The 13,619-nt window shown below is 36.8% G+C and overlaps 1 protein-coding gene across 5 annotated transcripts in view; it reads left to right on the forward strand.

The window, feature by feature from the left end:
- TTC8 (tetratricopeptide repeat domain 8) overlaps positions 1-13,619 on the forward strand; it is a 47,513-nt gene that overhangs the window by 19,217 nt on the left and 14,677 nt on the right. For 3 of the 5 annotated variants that reach the window (XM_010583809.1, XM_010583810.1, XM_010583811.1), the window contains 3 exons: positions 3,215-3,259; positions 9,757-9,842; positions 12,954-13,041. In XM_010583809.1, the coding sequence (XP_010582111.1) occupies positions 3,215-3,259; positions 9,757-9,842; positions 12,954-13,041 (219 nt within the window). Of the gene's footprint in view, positions 1-3,214; positions 3,264-5,581; positions 5,604-6,916; positions 6,944-8,651; positions 8,680-9,756; positions 9,843-12,953; positions 13,042-13,619 lie in introns of all 5 variants that reach the window. The other 2 variants (XM_010583807.1, XM_010583808.1) reach the window with 1 other exon arrangement.

Raw genomic sequence — 13,619 nt, forward strand, 5'->3', positions numbered from 1 at the left:
AAAAAAATGCCAGGAGGAAAAAAACCCAGCAGAACCTTCCTTAGTGTCCGGAAACGTGGTTCTGTGTACAAATAGATGGCAATCCTGGCCTAAAAATGTTCAAATGGTTTGGATTTTTCCTTTTGATGTTATGGCATGAGTTAACACTTTTTATATAAAAAGGTTTCATCTTTTTGTTCAGAATTCTTCTTCATTTTCAGTTAAGATTTTTTGATTGACAGCTATTGAAACTGAGACTATCTGCCAGTAGAACAGGTTTATCCAGGTTATCTGCCCAATTTACAGATTTCAGCTCTGAGTGGAAGTGACCTAAAAGTTGTGTAATGATTTATCACTCTGTGGTCTTTCAGTTGAATTTTTCCCCAACACAGCCAGTTAGTTGTATAGATTAAGATGTTTTCTGTGTGTACTTTGTTCACAAAAAACAACTGCTGGGCTGAGACCAACAACTCATTTTGCACAAGGTATCAAACGACTATTGGACACACTCTCAGGAGCTGCATTTGGCAAGCAACCTAGAGTTTAAAAAAACCCGTATGTATTCAGTCTATTTTGAGAAATGTAGTGGTGAACACTGTTAGAAGACTAGCAGTACCTAAAAATCTGCTGGTGGAAATTAGCTCCTCCAGTCCAAAACTTTAATTAATAACTTTTCATAAACAATTAGCAAATTGCTTTGCTTTTTAAAACGTGATCTAGACTGATGTAAGGCATTGCTTTTCAATGTGGTTTTCAAAGGAAATAAATTTTGTGAGATTGCACTGTCGTCTTTACCCACTCCTTATATCACTGTCCCTTGCCTGTTAACCAAACTATGCAGAAGAATAGATATCAAGTGTAGTAGTTCTAGTCTGGTGAGATAATGAAAGACTTCCAAACAATCATCTGAGGGCAGTTACAAGTCAGTTCTTTATCAGTTCTGAAAAAACTGCAGGCCTTTGTCCAGTTACGTCCTTGCCAACAATCAGCCAGCACACACTTTATTCTAAATCCATCACAGTCTGTAAAATAGGGAGAAACCTGGGAAGGATTGTGAAACAGAAGACACATCCATAAGAAACTAGGCTTCATTCTGCTTGAAGACAGCTAGCTTTTAATTGTGTTTGGTAACTCGATATACTGTTTAAGTAGGTAGGTTAGCCTTCAGATGAAATATTTATTCTCAGGAATAAGAAACATAATTTTAACAATTTTGTTTTTAAAAAGAATTTTAAAAAACATTAGCATTTTCTGGGACAATGGGGTAGCTGTATCTTCCTTCAGTTTCATATGAAAAGAGGCTTAAGCCAAAAAAATGTAAAGCCACAGTCATAGAAACATCCATAGGCAGCAAGTGTACTTGTCAGTATTATGAAGCTAATACATTATGACATTAACATTTCACACAGAATGTAAGATCGAAGTTTAAATTTGGAGCTACACGGATTTATATCTTTTTTTTAAACAAGACAGCATTAAGGCTAAAGCCAAAGCAGGAGGTAAGACTGCAGACTGCACTCTGTGTTAAGAATCATTGATTAAAGTTTTAAAATTCTTCTAGCTGTCACCTCTCCCAGGTGCAAAAAGATGATAAATCTCGCAACTATTAAATTCACCTAATTAGCCTATGAATTCTTGTTGGTATATACTCCTCCTATGTAATTCTTCCTTATGTGTTTGCAAAGTATACTCGCATCTTTTTTTAAGTTAGGTTATCTATCTTTTCATTGCATGACTAGGTCTTCTGATGTTTTGAAGTATACAGGAATGTGGGTACTCTCTGACTAGCATCAGCCATGTTAAGGACTATTGCAGGAAACCCCATAGTAGACATATGAGGTATCACCTGTCACCAGAGAGAGCCTCTGGTAAATCTCAGTTAGCAACTGGTTTATGGTATGAAACAGAAAGTTATATCTTTTTTAGCTTGTGGATTTTTAATAGAGTTATTAAGATAACTCTAGATATTTTTATCCAGGTGAATGTTCAGTCATTTAAATCCTTTTGGAGGTCAGGGCCTATAGATAACAGCATAAATTCCTCATGCCAGCCATGCAAGAAAACACCTTTTTTATCACTTTAGATTTCCTCACTTTTACTGAATACTTCCCTGTTACTGAACCAGAGGAGGAAATGTTCTGCTACTTCATCTGTTCAAAGTCTTTTCTGACCAGAAGTAGAAGAAAAGTAGGTTGTGGGCTACTTTCCTCACCAGACAATTCATTAGTAATTCTCTAGTTTCCTTAAGGTAAATGTTTTAAGAATTTATCTTAAGAAAAGCTGGCAGAAGAGTCATGGAAGCTCTTAGAAGACTGCTGTCTTGTTCTTTATTTCTTTCCTCATGGAGCAATATTTTCTTTTATTTTTTTATAATGAATAATTATAAACATTCCTGGAATAGAGGCTTCCGGTCTCCATTTAGTTATCTAGTATCTTTCAACATCATTTTATTCACTTAAAATGCCACCCCCATTATCTGTTATATACTATTCTATATTCTAGTGTAGAACAGCTGCAAGGTAGTATGACTGACTTAGCTTTATACAAGAGTAAACAAAGGTGCAGTTATATTGCTGTGCAATTGTTGTGGGCTTATGAGCAGTTACCACAGCACAGCTGATGCATGTAACTTCTTTAAGCTTTGGTATTATGATGGTGTGCTTGAGTTTCAGAAGTGCAATATTGTTAGCATTTATCATTTACAAATAAAAAAGAAGTTTTTCCTTTACAGATCCCAAAATTCTGTAGGGTTTAGAATTTTTTTTCCCTAAGGCAAAATTTTCTCAGTTTACATTCTTAATACACCTATGTTTAAGTAGATTTTGCACTACATAAGCACCTAACTATACATTAAAAAAAGTCTTTGTTAGATCACTTGTTGATTTTACAGTTAAAAAGTAATGAAAATTGTACCTGGTTTTCAAATCTATGTTCACTTTCAGTTATAGCTGCCTTTTTTTTTATAAAGTGACTTTAAGGACCAAAGATAAGAGACAATTCTACTGAACTTTTGCAACGAATTAAAATGCTTTCCTGTAATGACAGTGTAGCACATCTATAGTTTTTGTCTGTTCAAGTCTTAATTAAATGTAAATGTCAGCAATTGTGATGTGTGGATGTGATTGCTTTCACAAAGAATTAATTTCTGCCTAACATAATCAAGATTCTGTATTCCTCTCAATATTATCAATTTTTATCTTCAAATATGACAATGTTTTAAATATTCTTCCGACAGGCATTGTTCGAATATATTTTTCACCATGAAAATGACGTAAAAAATGTGAGTAATTCATGTGTTCCATTTTCAGTTTTTGTTAAGTATCATTCAGTTATTTCTGTCAGTATTCTGCTAAACTAAGGATCAAGGTAGTATATCACATCAGAGTACAGAAGTGAAGCATTAAAAGTTAAGAGAGAAAAATCCTTTCTTACAGGTGATAATCAGGGATGATAATTTGCAATACCAAGATACAGACTGCTCTCTTTTTTGAGAAGCAAAACATTCTAATGCTAAAACTAGTTCCCTCATCTATCAACATGATACGATCCCTGTATCTACTGATTTCATGTTAACAGAATTTACTGGACCCTGAGCATTAGCTGAAACTACATGTCAGGTAGCTGGACTGCCTAGAAAATTCATAGTTCCTGAGGCTTGAGAGTAAGCAATAAGTTACAGAAAACTGTCTGTTAACAAGAGAAGCTGAAAATATCTGACAAAGTAGTTACTGATTGAACTGAATATCATTCAATATTTTAAACTACTGAAATGATTGTTTTTGCATTTGGGTGAATAGAAAGGAAAGGTATTTGGTGAAACTGTGGAAAAATAAATACCAATAGGACTTTGGACACTTTTTCTAGAAATTTAATTCCATAGCGCTGAGGTATTTTGTGGCCTCAAGAGAAAGATTATATTGTCCATACGACTGTCTATAACATTTATTCTCCAAAAGTTTTCCTAATTGTACAGTTTCCCTCTTATCATATCCAAAATCTTTCTTCCGTGGTTCTTCATATGTTACTGCTCTGAATGGATAAGATCAATTTTGGGTACCTATTGTTTAAACTTTCAGAAATAGATAATGGTTGCAGAACTTTTTTGGCAGTTCATTCAGGAAAATAATTAATTTATTCAATGAGTAAAGTGTCAAAATATTTCATTACTATGTTAGATATATGAACCCAGTTGAAATGGAATCAAAACTTCTGCTTGCAGTTTGTTTGAAAGAACTGTTTGTGTCAATAATGCGTGCTGACTAGTTATTGAATTTTCTGCAATACTACTAAGTGGTGTGTGATTAGATCTGAAGTTAAACTCTCCAGTTAATAACACAGAAAAAAAGTATTTTTTTGTTGTTGACATAGATCAGAACCATTTCCAAATGTACTGCTACGCAAAGCTTTTTAATCTAGTATCAAATGATTATAGTTGGACACTGTCAATTTTTTGCATAGCATTCTTTTAAGAGGATTGAATTGCAATGCACTATTAATCCAAAATATGCTTGAAACAGTAAGTGCAAGTGTCAGAAATGTCAGAGAGAAATAGCAATTAACATTTACATATTCTGATACTGAATATGAAGAAAGTGTTTGGGGTTTATGCCACTAATAATTATAATTTATGTTGTTTGTTACTGAGAACTCAGTTCACTAAGAATAAAACGGTCACTTGATAAGATGCCACACATCTGTGTGCCTGTGACCTACACTTTAAGGACATGCAGGATCTTTAGGCTAGACAAATAATTTCATATAATGCAATGAATTTTACAAACACTCCAGAAAAAAATCATAAGATGTTTTTACACTGTACTGCATGTATTTTGAAATCCTTGCTGAGAATCCCAAATCACTGTCTTGCAGGAAAAGTTTTGCCCATGGCTTTTAATGCACTCTAGCCGTTTGAATAAATACCTGTAAGCAAAGAAGTGTCAGCTTAGTCATCACTGTTTATTGTGTAATGAGAGAGAGCTCAATATGTTTCGTTAATGACAGCATCTTGTAGGAAAAAAAAAATGTGTCACACTTCACAGTACAAGGTGCCTTTATAATGTAATGTGTATCTCTGAAGAGATTTTTTTTTTAAACTGTTCAGATTGCTTTCTCTCGTTTGCTTTCATTCCTCTTTTATTCTGTGCTTTCTACACCATTTTCAATATAATTCTATTCTCCAAACTGTCCTCCCTTCCTTTTGAACCTCATCTGCATTAAACAAAAAAAGAAATACTTCTGCTTAAACTTGGCTGCATCACTGTTTATTCACCTCTCCTACCAATGGCATTTTACTAATTAATTTTCTTGCTTCTCCCTGAAAGTAATTTGGTTGCTTAGGATTCAGCAGACAATCAGCACATATGTTAACTGTTTAAAAGTTGATCTGGATCTTGTTTGATCACCCATTAGAACATTCACTGACATCTCTTGCATCTTTGTATTACCTGCTACTGTGTGATGTTGCACATTCTTAAAAAAAAACCCTGAAACACTTTTCTGCATGAGATGAGATGAAAGAAGGCTTGGAAACCTGGGAAATTGGCTTAAGTTTCTGACTGTATAGGCTGAAAAGCCTCTACTTGCGGACTTTCTGCATGGGTAGAATTGGAAGACCAGTTCCTGCAGTTTTGCAAATAAAACACAAAAGTAGTAGTGACTTTATCCTTCCATTGTAACTGTGCTGATCTGGAACAGTCTGTACTGCTCTCAGCTGCATTATTATTTAAGAAGCAAAAGCAGTTCTATTATTTATCTTCTGTTTAGTATTCAGCCAGTATATAGAAAGAAAGAAAAAAAAGCTTCAGCAATTTCAGTTGAGAAATATCATGAATCCATATGCATTCAACTAGACAAATAATGCTAGGAACTCAGTTCAAATTAAAAGTAAATACATCTGTAATCTATCAATTATCAGAATTGTGGGGATGCAAGAAGAGAGAAACACTGAGCTTTTTCAGCACTTGAAAATGTATTCAAAAGTCTTTCATCTTATTTAATGAAAAATTAAACACTTCTCTGAAGAAATTACTATTACCCTATCCATTATTGTTCTTGACTTGTTTCCTTTTGAACACATATACTTAATAAATGACTTTCTGTACCCCTTGAGCTATTTCTAAAAGCCATTTTATGGGCTAAATGCTGTAAGAGCAGGGCAGTTTAAAAGACTTGTCCAGAAATAGTTCAGCTGCTACTTTTTTCAGCAGTAGACTGTGAGACTGTATTCTGCCATTATTCACAGGTGGGTAGTGATGACAAGACACTTTGTCCTGAGGAAGAACAATGAGTGTACAATATATACTTTGGGCCAGAAGTCATGACCTCTGATATTTCCTTAGTTCTTCCTAATACTCTGAAGTTTATACTCTCTGATAGAAATCTGTTTATAATGGAATTATGTTAGATTTACAAACTAGAAATCCGGAAGACACTCACCAAAAGAAATTGTGTTAAACTGACTGTGGCTAATGTCATTTACTCAGCTGTTTTGTAGACTATCCTGTGTTGATTTGTCTACAAATAAGACTTTAGTCAATAACTGTTGCTGGGAGAATAACTGCCATTCAACAGTAGGTGAAAGAAGCAGCAGACGCTTGCTATCATTTCCATCTATCTAATTTCTTGGTGCATACAATACTATGTATGAAATTACTAAGTTTCAAACAAATGTACATTTACCAATTTAATTTTGCAATATAGTAGAAAATTACCACAACCCTACAGCTGTTTTATACTGAGTTACAGCTCGTAAACAATTTGGAAGTCTTAGTTATAATAGTTTAGCTAAGGAAAGTACTGGTAAAAAAATGAATCTCAGAATCATAGTAAGTACAGTTGCAATTAAAGAATCTACATTCTTTTTCATTTAAAAACAGCTCTGATTCATTCATTAAGAAGAACCTTTTTTTGTTTTTTTTTAAACAGAAAACCCACTAAGTATTAGGGGGTTTTATTATTTTTATTTGCACAAATATAAGAACTGAGAGTAAAATAAATTTGTTCTGAAAAGCTTCCCAGGGCTAAAACTATTACTGGAATGGACTCCTGCATACATGAGTAACTATGCTAAGTGCTCTGTAGAGTAACAATTTCAGCTGATCAGCATTTCCAGATGATGAGTTATATCCTAAAGTTTATTAAAACTTTTGGGACAATCAGTGTGGTTTTTTTCTGATACATACATTAGAAGCAAAAATCCTTAAAAGGACATACCAATATCTGCCAGTCCAGAATCCGTGCTGTTTTTCCCTTCTAGTTATTAAAACAACTGCACAAGCATTCAGCAATTCACAGGGGTGCAGGATAGGCATAACACTTACTACTTCTATTATAGATTGGTTTTAAATTAATATGCTGTGCAGATTGAACATTGATTTGTACCTAAAGTGTGCAATTAAAAAAAAAAATTGCAGCAAACTGAAACTGAAATATGCTAGCAGTTGGCAAGGTGAAGGCTTTGACTTTTAAAAGTCTATTTTAATCAATTTACTAACATTTCAAAGGCCACAGTGTCAAAAGATTTTGTTGTAATACCAGCAGAAAGTCGTAACTACTAGCATGCAAAAAGCTGACATTGACATGCACAAAGCCTTTTCAGGCAAACACTTTTTAGAAATATTGATAAAATTTGTGGTATTTTTGGATTAAAGTTTTTGTGATCACTTGTAAAGTGTCAGAAACAGGATTTTCCCATTCTTTTCCTGCTTCCTTAACAGGAAAGTATAAAAACAGGACTTAATTTCGGAAAGAAACTTCAAAATGAAGTCATGCTTTGTTTCTTCATGTTGGTAATAAGATCCCAGTAAGAGTTCAGGATCTGCACCAACAGATAAACTGCTGATGTTAGTGTTTACTAAGCCTGAAGCAGTCTTAGTTCCCACTGTCCAATAGCAGCCAGAATTGTTAGCCTTGCATAAAATAGTTATCAGAAATAATTAGGGTACCAGAAAGAAAGCTGAATGTGTAGGTGCAGAAGGAATCGTTTTCTGAAATTCAGTCCTTCTTCTTGAATACTTGTCATCAGAGCACTCTAAGGAAAGCTCTCTGAAGCACGTTACTTGCAGTATGATCCTTACTCATTTTAAGTGGCTGCTCATGCTGCATTAGAAGCAGGTGTGGTATTTGACAGACCCACGCATGGTTTATACATTTGTAAATGCAACAAATGTAACCGATGTTTTAGCATCAGCTACTTTCCCAAATTTTCTCAGTACTGGGACAAAGTTGCTTATATACCTTCAGATGAAAGAAAGTATTTGTCTGGAAGGGAAACAGATAATTTCTGTCATGAAGCAAGCTTCTTCCCTATTATAGCCGTAGCATCCAGAGGCCCTGTTGTGCAATTTGCAAAGCCATTAAGAAACAAAGGGCAACCAAGATAAGAGCTGCCATCTGAGGACTTCAAGGATTCCACCTAACTAGAAGAAATAGTGACTTCAGAGTTGTAAGCTTTCCTCTCTCCTGTCACAGAGGCAGGGAATGACAACTGTCTCTTTCTCTTTGAGGACAGCATCAATGCAACTCCTTAGCCTGAATTGCTAGAGAAAACAAATTATTCATTCTCACAGAGCCAAAAGAGAGCAATTTATCTAAGTTGTCATAGCTCTGCTGGCTTTGCCGTGCTGTGTCAAATCTACAGCCATTGATTACTTGCAGCCTCCTTTTGCTAGCAGGAAGAATAGGAATCAAATCCAGAGGAAGGTGTCAGTAAATTAGGCTCTTTCTAATATTTCAAGTGTTGAGATTATTTTTTTCCTGGAAATTATTGGTTCCTCTGCTACTGAGTGGCCGCCACACAGACTTTTCCATATTGTTCATAGTAGATAGCTAGTTTCTGATTTCTGTGGTCTGCAAAGTGTTCATGAAAACAAAAAAAAGGTCAGCTCTTTTTTATAAAGATACTTTGATAAAGCTTTTTAGACTACTTCTGATGATATCCCTAAAATATAAGTAACAGATGTAGTATGGCTTTGATATGTTCTGGGACAAAATGGAACTTTAAAAAAAGGAACACTAACAATTGTTTCTTTGGTAGGTTTTGGTGCAGAACACACATCTATGTGTTCTAACAGAAATGTTGAAACTATAACTAAAACATGAAAAGTGGTAGATTCTGTCTGTGGTGGCTGATGGTAGCACATCAATTAGCGTACCTACTTTTCCAATATACCAGATAAAAGAGATTTTAGACCTCCACCCTCTTCAATAGCTATTGAAGAATATTTATCTATTTTTCCTATCTGTCATAATTATTTACATCATAGACTTTTTAAAGGAAGAAGTATTTCTTAATGTAGACATCTGAGAGTTCCTAGAAGCAGAGGCAGCCTGATACTAGCAATGAGATGACAATTTCTCCAGTATTTTAAACTGGCTGAACTGATTTCTTTAGTTTAGTATATTTTTACTTGGTTTTAACAACTTTTAGTGAACAAGGATGGGAAGCTTGGAGAAAGTGTGTCAGCTTACACAAATATTCTATATATTCTGAAGCAGCACTTCAGGACTCTGATCAAATTAATTTTATATTTTCTCTGTGAATTACTAGAAGCTACTTGGATTACATGTTCTTATAGGGACAAATTATCCTTTCAGCTCCTCTATGCACTAAGCTATAAAGACAGTAAACATGAAGCAGTCCCCCCACCTCAAGTTTACCAGGACTTTTTGTTCAAAATTTTCTCTTTACAAAAATCTTTACATTGTTCACTTCGTGATCTTTTTCTTTGTCTAACCATTGAAAGTATTAATGTTAAGATGATGGTTTTGTTTTGGAAGGCTCTAGATTTGGCAGCCCTTGCCACCGAGCACGCACAATTCAAGGACTGGTGGTGGAAAGTCCAAATTGGGAAGTGCTACTATAGGTAAGCCATTGTTCCTTTCTTCTGTGATCAGTGAGTACGAGTGCAGGACCTGAACTGCTGGGTGTATTGTGCAATGCTGAACACTGAGAAATAGTTCAGTAAGTATTTAGTTGGAGAGCGCTGTGCTTACAGTTAAATCTCCTTTAATATGCAAGGAGATTATGTTCAACTGCTTGAGGTAAAGGCATCAACATTGAGTACCTTTAAGTAACTGAATTAGTTGCATCTTCACCTTTGTTAATGAGTTTCAACATCATTGTTTGAAAAGTCAGTAAATAAATGCAAAGAACTATTGTTAAAACAGACCACACAAAATGAATATTACAATATTAGTTTGAGAAATTAACTGTCAATGAGGGCTTCAGATTGATGAAATACTAAAAATTGAAATATTCATGTTAGACACTTTCTGCCAGAGGAACATTGCCCAAGAAGTGCCAGTTCCAAAGATGCCAAGGCCTCAGGGCTGGCATCCTGTACGCGAGCATCTGATACAAATGACTTAGGAGTACCCTGACACTGTACAGTGATATGCCTCACTGAGGAAAGAGTGGCAACAGAGGGGAGGAGAGCTTGTTGCAAGCAGTTCAGAGTCATTGCTGAGGATCTAGCCATGATGGTAACAGCCAGTTCTACCAAATTGGGTGAAACGCCTCCTGATACAACTCTGTTTCCCATAATTCAAATAAGTACTGAGGCAGCTCCCCCTTTCATTCTTTACAATGTGTTTGTCCCATGAATGTAAAACATATAGATACCATATTGGTTGTTAAAAAAAATGAAGCGTCATCTGCAGTCTTTACAATTCTATAAGCAATTCTTATATGAACAGGCTGATAACACAAAGCAGTTGGCCCTTTAAATCCCATGTTGTATCTTGGCTTGAAACTATTGCTTCTTTTTAGATGCCCAAATGAATGAAATTCTTCACTATCATTAATCTTTATTTGACATTCTTCAGAAGATTAGACTGATTTTTTTTTTTTTGAGCTGTGGTGGGTTCACCCTGGCTGGATGCCATGTGCCCACCAAAGCCCCTCTATCACTCCCCTCCTCAGCTGGACAGGGGAGAGAAAATATAATGAAAGGATCGTGGGTTGAGATAAAGACAGGAAGAGATCACTCAACCAATTACTGTCATAGGAAAAACAGACTCGACTTGGGGAAAATTAATTCAATTTATTACCAATCAAATCAGAGTAGGGTAATGAGAAATAAAACTAATTCTTAAAACAGCTTACCCCCACCCCTCCCTCCTTCCCGGGCTCAACTTCTCTCCTGAGTTCTCTACCTCTTCCCCACCAGCGTCGCAGAGGGATGGGGAATGGGGGTTGCGGTCAGTTCATCACACATTCTCTGCCACTCGCTTCCTCCTCAGGGGGAGGACTCCTCACTCTTCCCCTGCTTCAGCATGGGGTCCCTCCCATGGGAGACAGTTCTCCACAGACTGCTCCAACATGAGTCCTTCCCACGGGCTGCAGTTCTTCACAAACTGCTCCCAACATGGGTCCTTTTGACAGGCTGCAGTCCTTCAGGCACAGACTGCTCCAGTGTGGGTCCCCCACAGGGTCACAAGTCCTGCCAGAAAACCTGCTCCAGCGTGGGCTCCTCTCTCCATGGGTCCACAAGTCCTGCCAGGAGCCTGCTCCAGCACCAGCTTCCCACAGGGTCACAGCCTCCTTCGGGCACCCACGTGCTCCGGCGTGGGGTCCTCCACGGGCTGCAGGTGGATATCTGCCCCACCGTGGACCTCCCTGGGCTGCAGGGGGACAGCCTGCCTCACCATGGTCTTCACCACGGGCTGCAGGGGAATCTCTGCTCCAGCACCTGGAGCACCTCCTCCCCCTCCTTCTTCACTGACCTTGGGGTCTGCAGGGTTGTTTCTCTTACGTGTTCTTACCCCTCTCTTTGGCTGCAATTGCTGCCGCACGGGGTTTTTTTCCCTTCTTCAATCTGTTATCCCAGAGGCACTACCACCATCACTGATGGGCTCGACCTTGGCCAGCGGCGGGTCCATCTTGGAGCCAGCTGACATTGGCTCTGTCGCACATGGGGGAAGCTTCTAGCAGCTTCTTACAGAAGCCACCCCTGTAGCCCCCCCAGCTACCAAAACCTTGCCACACAAACCCAATGCATTGGCTTTGAGGTCATTCATTACTTTCAGGATTTTTATGAATAGTGTTATAGAGACTAAAGCATCCAAGCAGGCACATGTACTTCCAGGATCCAAATTTACCTTATGTCCCCTTCGGCTGTGTTTCTTTGTTTTGGCTGGCTTGTTTTGGCTTTGGTTTGTGTTTCTTCACCAAGTATATGTGCTCTTTGATTGAAGGAACTAAAAGGCAATTTGCATATGAGAAAGTGTACCTTTTTGCTGTTGTTGAAACAGTACAGTCCTTTTAATTTTGTAGTCTATATAGCATTTATAGATTACTGCAAAATATTCTACAGTAATATGGCAAAACAAATACTTTTGAGATGAAATAGACTTCTGTGAGACTCATGCGCCGTATACTGCCTCCTCCCAAGTGATCTGCTTAGATGGTGTTAAACTGTGGTGCCATTTACAATACAGAATGTTTTCAAAACAGAGGTAAAGATTTTTAGTATCAGCAACAGAAGTTTCACCATTTCCTATACAAGGCTAGGAGAAAGTGTTTTATAGATATTAAGCATTCCCTAAACTGTACAGTGGAGAGTATCAACATGATCTTTGCCATGAGTGAGGAAATTCTCCTCCAAAACCATGTGGGTAGAGGTTGAGACATGCCTTTAATTGCTCATTTTCTACTGTCCATTCTTTACAAAGAGCTGCAAGGAGTCCTATGAAAATGAGTACATCATTATTCAATTAGCACCAGAAGACTGTATGTACAGAAGGGGGCCAAATTTCATTAATTTGCCTTTTCCATCATTTTGAATGATTGTCTTTGTAACCTTAATATATTTAACAGCATGGGTTTTGTTAGTGTGCACACAAATATATGACCTTGAAGTATGCTTTTGGGCAGTTCATGTTTGGTGTAGTGTGCACTGCTTCATTATTTAATAAGGTTTTTTTTAAAAAAAAAACAAAAAAACCCCTTCTATATCTCTCTGTTGTCTCTTTAGGTTAGGATTATATCGTGAAGCCGAAAAACAATTTAAGTCAGCTCTCAAGCAACAGGACATGGTTGATACAATCTTGTATTTGGCAAAGGTAAGTCATAGATTTGCTTGTTTAAGAATGAAGTGAGATTCTAGACTATCCCTGAGAGGTCCATACACCAGAATAGCTGAGTATTGAGCTTGATACACCCTTAAGTTTAATAGTGTGTGATCTCCATATAGACCTGAGGCAATACATGCTAACAGTTGAAATTGAAGCCTACAGTTTACAAAAAGATTTTGGAGCTTCCAGATTTTACACACACACAAAAAATAATCTCCTACGATACTGTATTCTTTGCTCTAAACTCCAGTGGGGATTATATAGCTAAAGATTTATTGGAGTTCCAGTATGAAGAACAATGTAGCTATATATGGTCTCCTAGGAAACTAATGCAATAAATCGGTAAGTGAAGAGTGAAGCTCAAAATCCTAGTTTAACAAGCAAAATCAGAACAAAGTGAGCTTAAAGGACGCAATCAGAGACCTTGAAACAGAGAATGTTCTGTCAAAATAAAGGCATTAAAAGCTTTAAAAGAACAAGTGGCAAGCTAAGCCTCAGAATTACTTGTTTACCAGGGTACACATCAGGTTCTAAACATTTTCCAAGACATTCAAGAAAAGGTGGCT

Source organism: Haliaeetus leucocephalus, unplaced genomic scaffold (genome assembly GCF_000737465.1).
Source record: "Haliaeetus leucocephalus isolate CR32 unplaced genomic scaffold, Haliaeetus_leucocephalus-4.0 Scaffold932, whole genome shotgun sequence".
Classification (NCBI taxonomy): Eukaryota; Metazoa; Chordata; class Aves; order Accipitriformes; family Accipitridae; genus Haliaeetus; species Haliaeetus leucocephalus.